Raw genomic sequence first — 15,669 nt, forward strand, 5'->3', positions numbered from 1 at the left:
GGACTTCAAGAAGGAAGTCAGCTTAAGGAAGAAGGTTGGTTCAAGGAAAATAGCCTCAGGAATCACCTTTAGCTCTAGTCATTGTCTTGACCTGCCTCTTGGAGGGAGCTTGGGTGAGTAGATAGCTGGCTTTCCCTTCCTGTCTTCTGGAGAGAGTTTAATTCCAGTTGAAGGTTGATAAGTCCTGGCTGAGCCAAGCACTGGAACAATATTTAGATAGGTTAATGTCTTCTCTACCCTTTTGTATTTCTCTACTTTCACTCTTTTCACCTCTTCTGTAAATAAAAGATTTATAATTTCCATACTAGGGAGCACTGCAAAGTCTCAGGGAGCCAAGAGTGTGGGCAGGACTCCACAATGGGTACATGTCTGCTCAGTTTTCATTAATTTGAGAAAATATATTTTTCCTCTGGCTAAAACCCACATGGGGGGAGGTAGTGAGGAAAAAACACATCGACAGACTGAGAGAGAAAGAGAAGAGACAGAGTATAGTGACCCCCCACGGGAGTCCTATAATATTTATCTGTGGGTAATAACCTGAGGTGGAGAGAGGAGGCTAAGGAAATGGGAGAATAATCAAAGAATAACTCAAAGGCAGAAGTAGAAACACATGGGGAGTAATGCAAATTCCAAGGAAATAAGAGGAATAAGAGAATAGGTGGGGAGTATCAACTCCTTGATATTCCTAGACAAGAGAGTCTGCTTTGGGGGTGACAGTGTCACTAGAAAAAGTGGGGAATCTCAACTCCCTGGAGCCTCCTATAGCAATAGGAGGCACTGGGGTGCCAGTGTCGCTAGGAAAGGTGGGGAGTCTCTTCTCCCTGGTGCTACCTATAGCAATAGGAGGCACTGGGGGTGACGTCACTAGAAAAGGGGGAAGTCTCAACTCCCTGGTGCCTCCTTTAGCAACAGGAGGCACTGGGGTGACAGTGTTGCTATGAAAAAAATATAGTGAAGCAAGAGAGGTAAGAGGAGAGGAGGAAAGAGAGAGAGAGTAAGTGAGCAAGTGTAAGACTGAGAGAGTCAAAGAGAAATAGAGGGAGAGAGGAAGTGAAGGGGGAGAGAGCTAGTTAGAGACCAAGCCAAAGAGAGCTAGTAAAGGGCTAGTAAGAGAGAGTTCGCACTAGTTCCCCAGTATTTATTGAAGGTTTTTAGGAATGTGGATCAACGAATACGTAACATGACATAGGTTTTAACATTGACAATGATGAGAACAAAGAGGTGGAGATTAATCTGACCTGCAATTTGCAAATGAACGTACTCCAAGCTGAGGCAGTGTGGCCGCCAAGGGGTCTGACCATGTGTCTGGTAATACAATATCAATACATCAATCATACTTCCCAGATGCAACATGCCTGGTATGCTACACAGAGAGATAAAAATGAGAGAGAGAAAGACAAGCGACAAAGACAATTAGTAAAAAAAAGACAAGAGACCGAAAGAGAAAGGCAAGAGACAGAAAAAGGAGAGAAAGACAAGAGACAGAGATAGAAACAAGAAACAGAAGAAAGACAAGAGAAAGAGATACAGACAGAAAAAGAGGAGACAGAGGGGCATAAAGACAATAGAGAGAGACAAAGACAAGAGACAGAAAAAGATAAAGGCAAGAGAAAGAGAGAGATAAAGACCAGGCATAGAGAGATAAAGGGTGGAGGTGATACAAGAAATAGTTCTAAATAGCTTGAAATTCTGAAAACAAGTTTCAGAATGCACTGAGGCACATCACTCTCCCTGCTATTTGGAATTGAAATAGGGCATTAGGGAGGCAGTTAGGAGTGTGTAGAGTGAAATCTCAGGGTTCCATACCCCAAAGTCACTTTAAAGAGCGGACAAGCTTTTCCTGTCCTGCCACCTAAGAAAGTGAAAGCTGATTGGAGCAGCACCATGGCGGACATCCAGACAGAGCATGCCTACCAGAAGCAGCCGACCATCTTCCAGAACAAGAAGCGGGGGTACTCCTGGGGAACACGGCCAAGAAGAAGGTGCCCTACTATTACAAGAACATAGGTCTGGGCTTCAAGGCACCCAAGGAGGCCATCGAGGGCACCTACATTGACAAGAAGTGCCCCTTCACCAGGAACATGTGCATCTGCGGCAGGATCCTGCCTAGTGTGGTGACCAAGATGATGATGCAGAGGACCATTGTCATCCGCTGAGTCTACCTGCACTACATCCGCAAGTACAACCACTTTGAGAAGCACAAGAATATGTCGTTGCACCTGTCCCCATGCTTCTGAGACATTCAGATTGGAGACATCATCACTGTGGGCGAGTGCTGGCCTCTCAGCAAGACTGTGAGGTCCAATGTGCTGAAGGTCACCAAGGCAGCAGGGAACAAGAAGCAGTTCAAGAAGTTCTGAGCTCTTCCCTGTGGCAGGTAGTTGGGCACGTGGGCACTGAGTGTACCCTGATCCGCCATTCTGCTAATAAAGGTGTCCTCCCCCTAAAAAAATAAAAAATAAATAAAGAGCAGACAAGACTTAATGAGATTCCAGCAGAGAAATGAAGCCTTTATTAGAGAATGAAGATGGGGAACTGCTCTCAAAACAATGTCCTCAGGATTTATAGGGAATTGTAATAATTAAAATTGGTTGCCAAGTGTAATAGTTAAAAATTGGGTTTGACAAAAATAATTGTTAAAAAATTGTTGTAGTCACTGTTTACAAAAATTAAAGTTAATCTATGAGTATGTTAGCAGTTTTAGTAGCTTTATTACAGCAGGGTAGAGATAGTAAAAGAGGGAAATGTAGGAAAGAGGCAGAAAATATTACCTAGCTAAATATCCTATAATTGCCCATCCAAAGAAATCTACCTTAACTCTGACAAAGGCTCCCTCAGGTCCAGATCTCCAACCAGGAGTCACTTCAGCAAGAGTCTTACCAGCACAGAATAAATCTCCAAGACAGAAGAATCCCTCCAATGCAGAGACACCAACACAGCAGAATGCCCTCAGCTGACTTTTATAAGCAGTTTTCCCCATATTGCTTCCTGTCTCTGGTTTCTCCTTCCTTTCACTGTGTCTATCACATCTCAGGAACCAGAGTTTCTTAATTTACCTGCCACTGTCCAGGGGGCAGTGCCTGTGGGATCCACCTACTGTCCTCCTAGGATGTGAACTTTTTTATCAAAGAGATTCTCAAGTTCCTGACTAAGTTAAAAGGGTGGAGCACTCCAAGACTTGACTAAGTTAAGATAAAAAAAAATTCCCTTCCACAGAATTAACACAATGCTTCTTTTTCATGCAGCCTCCATCTATGGATGATACAATGTCTGTTATATTTTTCTTCATCTTGTCCTACCCTCCTTAAGTTTCTCAGTGTTCTTGAACTCAAGGGAGCATTCTTCAAGTTTGTAATTTCTAAATTGAGTCAGAAGTTAGCCATGGCCAAGGCCTCTCAGACTGAAACATTCGAGATAGGGAGTGAAGACGGTAACTTTAGGTTCAGGAGTCTTTGGTGCTGTTAACTTTCCATCACCACCTCAATTCTAACCTCTTCAACCTTCTGAATACCGTCAGAGCTATTAGGAATCCAAAATAAGAAGAGAGAAGGGGAAGCAGGGAGTTGGCCACATTAGTAAAGAGTGCTAATTAGGACAATTAAAGATATATATAAATAAAAAACTGCTTGGAGAGGGCTCCTCTCTACTCTTCATAAAGAGAGATTGGTATCTCTCTCCTGAAAAGCACCTAACTTTCACTAATTTTCTATGGGAAAATCTAAGATTACTAATACTAGATGAGATATGCTGGATAATAATACAGGAAACACAGGGGTATGAGTCAGGCCTACAGATGGGAGGTCCTGCGTTCAAATCTGTCCTCATAATCTTCCTAGCTATATGACCCTGAACAAGGTACTGAAATCTCATTGTCTAACCCTTATCACTACACAGTATTCATCCTAAAATAGGAGGTAAGGATTTTGAAAATAAAACAAACACAAATAAACCAAGATGTCAGGTCTAATTACCTCAGTTTACTAACTTGTTAGACTAACAAAAATGTGATAATTCATAGTATTGGGAAATGCTATTATAGATGGGATTAAATCTAACATTGAGCTCTAACCAGTAAGTAAATTCAGCCAAAGTCAGATAAGTATCTGACAGTCATCACTTCCTATCAAATCATTCACAAGAAATTTCACTTGGTACAGAACTTTGCCCCATAATGTTTATCAAATACTATATGAAAGCTGGTTCTGATGATCTTCAGGGCTCCATAATAGCATGCATATTAGGAATCAATTTCTTCATTTTCTTTTTGTTCTTTGGACCCATGGGCTGAGCCTTGCCAGAATCAGATTAGAATTCCTTAAAGCTTTTCTGCTAGGGCTGTAAACCAAAATAACCATAGGATAAGAAAGCTCATCTAACCTAATAAAAAGAGGTATAAATACAAATTTAGTAAAGCTATGTAGATGTTTTCCAATACTGTTAATACAAAATTAAATGTTTGTTTAGGTAGCATGTAAACCCAGTGATTAAAAAGGTTCCTTAGAAAAGCTGCTCTTTTTGATAAACATATTTTGTTTCACTGTGGTTATAATAGACAAATGTCTACTAATCTATCTGAATTTTGGTCTAAGAATATGGTCCAAGAAACGCTGCTATTTTTAGAAATGAAAAGAACTCCCTAAAAAGATTGGGAAGTTTGGAGTGGAACTTAAAAAGCTTTAAAATTAAGAGTCTCCTTTCCCTTCCAAAATGTGGGAAGGCAGTCCATAAGCAAACATAAAAGAAATGAAGAATTAGTGAAGTAGGAACACCTAGGTGGTTCAATGGATACAGCTCCAATCCTAGAGATGAGAAGTCCTGAGTTTAAATCTGGCCTGACACTTCCTAGTTGTGTCACCCTGGATAAGTACCTTAACCCCTCCTTTGCCTTACCCTTACCATTCTTCTGCCTTAGAGCCAATACACAGTATTGATTCTAAGATAGAAGGTAAGGGTTTAAACACAAGAATCAGTGAAATAGAAGGATTACTTTCATAAACAACTTGGGATGTGATTGATAAGGGAAAGCTCAGATCAAGCTATGAAGAAGGACAGGTATAGTTTTCATGTAGTAAAACTTCATGTGGTTTCTCTTTGTAAAACTGAAGCTGGAAATTTTCAGCTCCTGGAGCTGCAAGGAGGTTAAATGTGATGCTGTTTACCTGAAAGCCTGTAAGATAGGTTGAAAGAGGTTTAGGAGTGGATAAAATGAACACAAAAGATTTGATTAGGCCTTTGGGCAGGGAAAAAATTGATCCAGTTCTTTGAAAGGAAATTGGGATAAGGTTATAGTTAGCTAGGAATTCTGAAATTGAGTATTGATAAAATGAGATCCTTTCCTTCTTTTTAAATGCTAACAGTTTTGAGGAAGAACAATAATGCTGGGAAATGCAATGATTTTGCCAGTCGGTATAATTTACTAGCCATGGGATTTCAGTTATCTAAAAGGTAATATGGTAATATTAGCACCTAAAAGGTTTAATATCCTATTGGTTTATGGCAAACACTATACAAATGTTAATCCTTATTATTGCTATCATTATCTTTTAAATCCTTACTTTGCTTCTTGGGATAAATACTGTATATTGGTTCCAAGACACAATTCGTAAGGGCTAGGCAATGGGGTTAAGTGACTTGCCTAGGGTCACAGCTAGAAAAGCATCTTAGGTCAGACTTGAACCTAGCACCTTTATCAGCCCACTGACCCTGTATTTTAATTATACCAAGCATCATTTAACGAATTTTAATTCTAATTTCAGTTATATATCTAATCCTTAAGCATTATGTTTTATTCTGAAGTTATTTAACTATCCCTTATGGAAATAATTTGGGTTTTCATGAACTGATGTTATATATTGGTTATAATACTATAATCTAGTATTATATAACAGTCTTTTAAAATATGACAATATAATACAATGTATAATATTGTATCATTTAATATTGTATGATACTGATGTTAAAATATTTACTCAAATCAGCTATTTATTTGCCTATATTTGAAAGGAGAAAATTAAAAAGATCTACTTAAATCTCCTTGTTTCCTTGAGAGCTCCAAGATCTAGTGAAATTCTTATCCCCTTCTCCATTATAATGACTCTCCAATTAGAGGGAAAGTAATTATCATGAGTAATTAGGGCTTTTCTCATCTCATAGATATGTTATACTGTGCAGCATCCAGATTTTAACAAAGAAAATGAGGCTATTTCTTCAAGGATAATATGGTTTTTCAATGGGGGTCATTTGATTCCCATAAGCAAAATGTTTCCTTCACCATTGTCCCCAGAAGAGGGTGCCTTGCCTCTTATTTATAAAGGGAGTTATGTCCTGTTTCTTTTTTGATTGACAGCTTATTCTTAGGAAGTCCCCCGAGTTCCCATTAGTTGTTTTTTTTTTAAATCCTTACCTTCCGTCTTGGAGTCAATACTGTGTATTGTCTCCAAGGCAGAAGAGTGGTAAGGGATAGGCAATGGGAGTCAAATGACTTGCCCAGGGTCACACAGCTGGGAAGTGTCTGAGGTCAGATTTGAACCCAGGACCTCCCATCTCTAGGCCTGACTCTCAATCCACTGAGCCACCCAGCTGCCCCCTATTAGTTGGTATTTTGAGAGAAAAGGTGGACATGGAGACCTCAAGTCCTCCATTATTACTTCATCAGAGGAGTTGGATTTCTGCTCAGACACAGAAATTAGCCAACTGCATCATGAGTCTGAGTCCTTGGACTGAACAGTAAGGCTCAGGTCCTGTATCCCTTCCACATCTTCCCCATGCACTCTTAATTTGTTTGGTAAGATCTGTATGTGTCAGCAAAAAACAGTAAACAACTGAGTGACAACCAGGGAATGGCTAAAAAGCTGAAACAGATAAATGCTGTCAAATAGTGACAAAGATTTGCAAGCTTTAGGATGTCAGAGAAAAAGTCCTATTCATAGTATTTTATGCACAGTATGAAGGACAGTCTAATAAAATCTTTACTACAGCAAAAAGCATTCCCTAGTGAATTAGATGTTTAATCTTATCTCCACCATAATGTGTCCAGTGTTTAGTCAAGTATGAGCTCTAATTGAAGCCCTTCCTGTATAATTGTTCTCTGTACACCCCTTCATTCCAAAAAGAATATTGTTCACTACTGATCATAGAACTCTTCTCCATCATTTCATATTTTATTTTTTTTCATGATTATGTGTAAAAACAATATCCAACATTAAAAAAAAATTTAGCCTTGGGATTTTTTCCCTCATGCGCAAAAGCTATTAAGAAATTTCATTATAGATTTTGCCTGTGTAATACTATAAAATATTTTCCCATACTATTCCTTCTATGGAATTGATGTTGGGTGGTCGCTCAGACTTATTAGAAGTTACATTTCTCTAAATAATAGTGATCACCATCCTCCTGAGGAAAACACATACAACTAGTACACATTCATTGGGTTTTTCTACACTATAAACCCACTGAAATAAAGAGAGGATCTCTCACTGAAAGTATTCCAACAGGGAATCCATCTAGGACTAGTCTGTTCAGAAGACATTTTGTCCTACTAAATAAGCTCTGGACTCTTCATTTCAGTATCCATCATTATTCATGACAGTAATAAGATTTTTATCCAAAAGGAATTCTAGGATTCTATTCTAAATCTAGGATCCAAAAGGAATAAGAGATGATTGTATTCCCAAAGTTTTTCCTCTAATGTGGATCCTCTTAAGTTAAATAATCTAAAAATGGCAACTATAAGCTCAGTCTCACTAATTGGGTTTCCCTCCAGTGAACATTTTCTGATGTGAAGCAACTGTGGAGTTTCATGTGAAAACCAATCTAAACTGATTAAGTTTCTCTCCTATGTGGATGCTCTGATGCTTAGCAAGATTACTCCTCACTGTGAAAGTTTTCCCAAAATGTTTATATTCATAAGGTTTCTCTCCAGTGTGGATTTTCTGATGTGCAGCAAGACCTGAACTCTGTGTGAAAGCCTTTCCACATTGTTTACATTCATAAGGTTTCTCTCCAGTGTGAACTCTTTGATGGGCAGCAAGATTACTCCTCAGTGTGAAACCTTTTCCACATTGTTTACATTCATAAGGTTTTTCTCCAGTGTGGATTCTATGATGTGCAGCAAGATTACTCCTCAGTGTGAAAGCCTTTCCACACTGTTTACATTCATAAGGTTTCACTCCAGTATGTATTGTATGATGTGCAGCAAGATCACACCTCCGAGTAAAAGCCTTTCCACAGTGTTTACATTCATAAGGTTTCTCTCCAGTGTGGATCTTCTGATGTGTAACAAGAGAACCCCTCTCTATAAAAGCCTTTCCACATTGTTTACATTCATAAGGCTTCTCTCCAGTGTGGATTCTCTGATGCGTAGCAAGATGACCCCTCCGTGTGAAAGCCTTTCCACAATGTTCACATTTATACGGCTTCTCTCCAGTGTGGGTTATCTGATGTTTAGCAAGACTGCCACTCTGTTTGAAAGCCTTTCCACAGTGTCTACATTCATAGGGTTTCTCTCCGGTATGGACTCTCTGATGTGCAACAAGATTGCCCCTCATTGTAAAAGCCTTTCCACAGTGTTTACATTCATAAGGTTTCTCTCCAGTGTGGATTCTCTGATGTGCAGCAAGATGGCTCCTCTGTGTGAAAGCCTTTCCACAGTGTTTACATTTATAAGGTTTCTCTCCAGTGTGGATTCTCTGATGTATAGCAAGATTGCACCTTTGTGTAAAAGTCTTTCCACACTGTTTACATTCAAAAGGTTTCTCTCCACAGTGGATTATTTGCTGTGAACCAAGCTCAGAGATCTGACTGAATGATCTCCCATCTTTGTTACTCTCTACCATCTCTATATGTTTATTTTTTGGATGTCTAATGAGGTCTAAACTCCAGTCAAAGGCCATTCCCCCTAGGTTACATTGATACAGGGGCATTACAGGAGGTTTCTCAGGCAACTGAACAAGTCCTACTTCTTCAAGAAAGTATTTGTTATATTCAATATCTTGACAACAGTCATTTCCTGAAGTCAACTTCATATACTGATTTAGGACTGAATATTGGCTGAATTTCTCTGCAGTTTCATCAAATTCACAATAACTCTTTGGATTCTTATTTCCCTTGATATTAGAATCACAGATTTCTTTCAAAATGAAGTCACAGGGACCCTCATTCATGCAACTTTGGGAGCCAGATTCTTCCACCAAAAGGCTCAGCTTGGTAGACATCTCCTTTACTTCAAAATTAGTCTCTGCTTCTAAAAAAAATAACAATATAAACACAGAAGGAGCACATACGCACGCATGCACGCACACGCACACATACAAACACACACACACGGAAATATACGTTCTTTCCTATTACTACAAAAAGTAAACTGATTTTTATTCTATTTCCCCAGGGAAAAAGGAAGTTTCAAATGTAAAGAAGAACCAGTCTTTGGATATACCATTTGGTCATAACTGCAAGATGGATGATTTTGTTTCTCTAAGTGAATACTTTCACATACAATAACAATGGAAACTCACAAAGGACCTTCAACACAGGCAGACACAAGATTCTCATCATATTTCGCAACTCATGTCATGAGTAAAGAATGGAGGAGTGATCTGAACAACATCCTTGTTGCTAAACTACAACTCAAAACTTGTGTCTGAACATGCTCTGTCCATAGTACTGGGACAGTCTTTCTCTATTGCCTTTTTTAATTTTACTTTAAAAATTACTTGTTGATTGTTTTTATAATTTTATCAATCTCAAGTAACCTTTCATTCTATTCTCATCATTTTGGAGGAACTATCACAGGATCATTCTTGGTAAAATGCATATAATAAGCAGAGAAACAGCTTCACTCTTTTTAACTCTCATGCAGTAGTTTTCAAAGTAGAATATAAGTTTTCTTTTCTCTACGGATGGAAAAATTATGCCATTTAGTGCAGATATCTAAATAACCATGCTATTTTATGATCTACCATATATCAAGACTCATACTCTATACTGAGTCCATCATCCATCTCTCAGGAAATGAATAGCATGATTCAGTATTGATCTGGCAGCCTCCAAGTCTAGCACTCCCTTTATTACAAAGAAAAAAGTCTTTTCAGATAATAGCCCTTATACACTTGCTTTCACTTTACTCACCTGGAGAGGAACAACCTGGGCCTTTTTGCTCTAGCAGCCATGGTGCTTCCCCTTGCTGAAAACACGAGATAAAATCTTCTCTAAGAACTGGAAGCCCTAGAAGAAAGAAGGTAGGGATCAGAAGAGAAAAATAAAAATTTAGTCATCTTAAGAGAAATGGAGTATGCAAGCAAGGCCTACAAAATGTTTTCTGTCGTATTCACTGTTGGGACACTTGCAAGAGGACTGAGATGATGGAAACCATTTTCAATCAGAAAATTCCATCTTCATTTGCCTCTTATAATACAAGGATAGTCACATTCTACAACCTTCATTATCTAGAAATTAAAAGGCAGTTGGTAGTGAAGGAGTAAGAGATCAGAACTTGGAGTCTGAAAAACAAATTTAATCCAGCCTCAGAGAAGTAATAAGTGGATAGAGGCATTCTTTGTCATAAATCCATCAGAACTGTACTGGATCACTGTATTGCTGAGAATACCCAAGTCTATCATAGTTGGTCATTCTACAATATTACTGTTACTATGTTCTCCTGGTTCTGCTTATTTCACTCTGCATCAGTTCATGTAGGTCTTTCCAGCTCTTTCTGAAATCATCCCATTCATTATTTATTATAGCACAATTCTATTCCATCACCATCATATGCCATAATTTCTGTAGCCATTCATCAACTGATAGACATCCCTTCAATTTCCAATTCTTTGCTACCACCAAAACAGCAATTACAAATATTTTCCTACAAGTAGGTCCTTTCCCCTTTTTTTCTGATCTCTGGGGCACAGACCTAGGTAGTGGTATTACTGGATCAAAAAGTATGCAATGTTTAATACCTATTTAGTAGTCATTCCAATTGTTCTCCATATTGGATATATCAGTTCACAACTCCACCAGCAATGCATTAATTATCACATTTTGCCACATCCCCTCCAACCTTTGTCACTTTCTTTTACTGTCATATTGGACAATCTAGTACGGGTGAGGTAGTAGCTCAGAGTTCTTTTAATTTACTTAACTAGTCAAGAGGGACTTAGAACATTTTTTCATATGATTGAGAGCTTTGATTTCTTCATTTGAAAACTCTTATTCATAAACTTTGATCATTTGTCAATTGGGGAATGAGTTGGATTCTTATAAATTTGACTAAGTTCTGTATATATTTGAAAAATCTTTGTTTTTCACAGTTTGTTGCTTCTCTTCCAATCTATGTAACATTGGTTTTATTGGTCTAAAACAGTCCAAATTTAATATAGTCAAAATTACTAATTTTAAATCTTGTAATGTTCTCTTATCTCATTTGGTCATACATTTTTCCCTTCTCCATAGATCTGACAGGTAAATAATTCCGTATTCCCTAAATTCACTCATATCATGCTTTATGTCTAAATCCATTTTGACCATATTTTGATACAGGGTGAGATATTGGTCTATATCACTAATGGCAAATCTTTTACAGGGGCAGGTGATGTCCTCAGGTGTGCATGGAGAGGGGGTGGGGAGCAGTCCAGCCTTGTGTCCCTCTGGCTTTCTAGCAACAAACTCTGTGCTGAGGTGATGCTGGGCATGCCTATAGAAAGGGCTCTCATTGCCCATTCTGGCACACATACTATAGGATCATTACTACAGGTCTATACCTAATTTTTGACATATCTTTTTTAGTTTCCCAGCAATTTTTGTCAAATTGTGAGCTCTTATCCTAAAAGCTGGGATCTTTGAGTTGCTCAAACATTAGATTGCTGAGGTCACTTACCCTTAATCTATTCTACTGACCCAACCTTCTATTACTTAACTCATACCATTGTTGTGATGATTACTCTTTTATAGTACAGTTCTTGATCTGGTACTACTAGGCCACCATCCTTTTACCTTATTTTTTTTTAAACATTAATTCCCATGATATTCTTGATCTTTTGTTCTCCCAGAAGAATTTTTCTCCGGGTTGCTAGTTTCTTTCTAGTTCTACAAGTTGTTGTTTTTTTGTAGTTTCATAGGTATGCACTGAAGAAATAAATTTAGGTAGAATTATTATTTTTATTGTAATAGCTTGGCCTCCATATGAGCAATTAATATTTTCCCACTTGCTTGCACCTAAGACTTAATTTGTGTGAAAAGTGTTTCACAATTGTGTTCATATAATTTGTTTCTCTTAGCAAATAGATTCGCAAGATTTTATATTGTCCTGAGTTATTTTAAATGGGGTTTTTCTTTCTAACTTTTGCTGCAGATCTTTGTTGGAAATATATAGAAATACTGATGATTTATGAGGGTTTATTTTGCATCCTACAAATTCACTAAAGTTATTACTTATTCCAACTAGTGTTTTAGTTGATTGTTTAGGATTCTCTAAGTATACCATCATATATCATCCACAAAGAGTGATCCCCAAATCATATACCCATATAACCAACTGATAAATTGTTTTTCTTCTGCAGTTTTACATCCACACTTCTTTCTCTAGATGTGGATAGCATTCTTTCTCATAAGTCCCTCAGGATTCACCTGGATCATTGCATTGCTATTAGAAGCAGAGTATTACATACTTGATCGTCCCACAATGTTTCAGGTACTTTGTATGTTTTCCTGGTTCTGCTCATTTCATTTTACATCAGTTCATGGAGGTCTTCAGAATTCATATAGAAATCAATCAGTTCATCATTCCTTATAGCACAATAGTATTCCATCATCATCTTATACCACAATTTGTTCAGCCATTCCCCAATCATGGGGCAACACCTCCTTTTCCAATTTTTTGCTACCACCAAAAGCTCAGCTATAAGTATTTTCACACAAACATGGTTTTTTTTTTGTTTGTTTTTTTATCTTTTGGGGATACAAATCCAGTAGCAGTATAGTTGGATCAAAGGGAATGCATTCTTTTAGAGGCCTTTGGCCATAATTCCAAATTGCCTTCCAGAACGGTTGAATTCCACCAGGAAGGCATTAGTGTTTTGCCACATCCCCTCCAACATTTATCATTTATTTTCCTTTACTGTTATATTAGCCAATCTTCTAGGTGTGAGGTGGTACCTCAGAGTCGTTTAGATTTACATTTAAAACTTTTTTTGTGTGATTATTGATAGTTTTGATTTCTTCATCTGAAAACTGCCTATTCATATCCCATGACCATTTGTCAAATGGGGAATGGCTTGATTTCTTGTAAATTTGACTTAGTTCCTTACATATTTGGGAAATCTGATCTTTGTCAGAGAATTTTGTTGTGCAATTTCCCCAGTTTTTTGCTCCTCTAATTTTGATTGAATTGGTTTTTTTATACAAAGTCTTTTTAATGTAATCAAAATTATTCATTTTACATCTTGTTCTGTCACTCTTGCCTGGTCTTAAATTCTTCCCTTTCCCATAGATCTGACTGGTATACTATTCTATGTTAACCTAATTTACTTATAATATCACTCCTTATATTTATTTACCCATTTTAAATTTATCTTGGTATAGGGTGTGAGATGTTGATCTAAACCTGATTTTCCCCATATCCTTTTCCAATTTTCCCAGCAGTTTTTGTGAAACATTGAGTTCTTCCCCCAAAAGCTGGGATCTTTGGGTTTATCAAATACTACCTTCTTGAGGTAGTGTTTGCCCCTAGTCTATTCCATTGAATAGACTTCTATCTCTCTTAGCCAGTACCAAATTGCTTTATCAGTGCTATATAGTACAGTTTAAGATCTGGTACTGCTAGGTCACCATCCTTCACTTTTTTTTTTCCCATTAGTTATGTTGTAGTGAAAATTTCACCTTTTAAGATTGTTATATTAAAACTGTGGCTGCCAAGGAATTTACTTATGAAATTCCTAAAATGAAACACTCAAGTCAGGGTGGAATTTATCGTGGGTTTAATCACAATGGGAGTAAGAAAAAGGAGAAGGAGAGAAGGAGAAAGGAGAAAAAGGGAAAGGGTTTACTCAACCTCTAGCAGGGAGCCAGAGGGAGTTAGGCCCAAAGGGGCCAAGGTAGAGAAGGAAACAGTCCTTGACTCACGTGACCGATCTGAAGGGAAGCTGTCTGTGGGCCTCCACCTTGCTCAAGCTTCTAGCACGAACTGGCATCTAGCCCCGTCCACAGGAAGTGACGGAGAGAGCAGCCTCGGGAATTCGCTTACTGGTTTGTTTTTTTTCTCTTATCCTCAAATTACTGTAATCTTTAAATTGATTATGTTTTTATGATCCTTTGGGGAAGGACTTCTTCCCAGAGGCCTCTGGCCTAGACACGTTTTCCTTATCCTGTATTTTCTTTAATCCTTAATCCTTAATAAACCTCTAAAAAATATAATACTCCTTGCAGAGAGAAACTAATTTCTACCTGCCTCAGTCTCCCCAATTTCCCTAAATTTTAATTGTTACAGTTCCCTTGACATTCTTGAGCTTTTGTTCTTCCAGATGAATTTTGTTATTTTTTTTCTAATTCTATGAAAAAGTTTCTTGATAGTTTGATAGGCATGGCACTGAATAAGTAAACAATTTAGGTAGGATTGTCATTTTTATTATATTAGCACATCCTACTCATAAGCAATTAATGTTTTTCCAATTGTTTAGATCTAGGTTTAATTGTGTGTAAAGTGTTTTGTAGCTGTGTTCATAAAATTCCTGTGTTTGTCTTGGCAGATAGATTCCCAAATATTTTATAGTGTCTAGGGTGATTTTAAGTGAGGTTTCTCTTTCTAACTCTTGCTGCTGAGTTGTGTTGGAAATATACACAAATGCTGATGATTTATGTGGGTTTATTTTATAACATGCAACTCTGCTTAAGTTATTATGTCCACTAGCTTTTTAGTTGATTTTCTAGGATAACACAAGTATACCATCATATCATCTACAAAGAGTGATAGCTTAGTTTCCTCATTACCTACTTTAATCCTTTCCATTTCTTTTTCTTATCTAATTCCTACTGCTAGCATTCTTAGTACAATATTAAATAATAGTGGTGATAAATGGGCCTCCTTGCTTCACTCCTGATCTTATTGGGAAGGCTTCTAACTTATCCCCAGTGCAGATGATTCTTGCTGATGGTTTCAAATAAATACTGCTTCTTATTTCAAGGAAAGGTTCTTTCATTCCTCTGCTTTCTAGTATTTTCAAAAGGAGTGGCTATTATATTTTTGTCAAAGGTCTTTTCTGCATCTTTTGGGATAACCATGTGATTTCTGTTAGTTTGGCTATCAATATAGTCAATTATGTGGATTGTGTGAAGATTGGATTTGGCTCTCCCCTGATTGTAACAATGAAGGTACTCAGCTCTTCCCTGATTGTGAAGATTTAAATTATAACTCATGTCTATTTTAATCCTACTTAAAAGTTAAGTATGGAGACCTGCCTATTTTTTAGATTCAATCACAAAAAGTACAAACACAGTACTTAAAAGTTATGTATGAAGATCTGCCCATTTAGATTGAATCACCAAAAGTGCAAATATCCCACTTAATCATGAAGTGGAAGGTCTGTGAGCCACGTGTGCAACAGTGGGTAACGAATCAGAATCGACTAACTGCCTTCTGGACAGTCCTAGAGCAGAGCATCAGCTGTGATTGGTAGACATGGA

At 37.7% G+C, this 15,669-nt stretch overlaps 1 protein-coding gene and 1 pseudogene across 3 annotated transcripts in view; one reads left to right on the top strand and one right to left on the bottom strand.

Annotated features, from left to right (window-relative positions):
• The first annotated feature begins 1,884 nt into the window (after positions 1–1,884).
• On the top strand, positions 1,885–2,360 carry LOC100014992 (40S ribosomal protein S11-like; annotated as a pseudogene).
• Positions 2,361–2,484: 124 nt separating this feature from the next.
• LOC100020451 (zinc finger protein OZF-like) overlaps positions 2,485–15,669 on the bottom strand; it is a 28,173-nt gene continuing 14,988 nt past the window's right edge. For 2 of the 3 annotated variants that reach the window (XM_007492289.3, XM_007492290.3), the window contains exons 4-5: positions 10,126–10,221; positions 2,485–9,241 (exon numbers count right to left, since the gene is read on the bottom strand). In XM_007492289.3, the coding sequence (XP_007492351.2) occupies positions 7,797–9,241; positions 10,126–10,221 (1,541 nt within the window). In that variant the 3' untranslated portion in view covers positions 2,485–7,796. The remainder of the gene's footprint in view (positions 9,242–10,125; positions 10,222–15,669) is intronic. The other variant, XM_007492292.3, reaches the window with a different exon arrangement.

This window comes from Monodelphis domestica, chromosome 4 (assembly GCF_027887165.1).
Source record: "Monodelphis domestica isolate mMonDom1 chromosome 4, mMonDom1.pri, whole genome shotgun sequence".
Lineage (NCBI taxonomy): Eukaryota > Metazoa > Chordata > Mammalia > Didelphimorphia > Didelphidae > Monodelphis > Monodelphis domestica.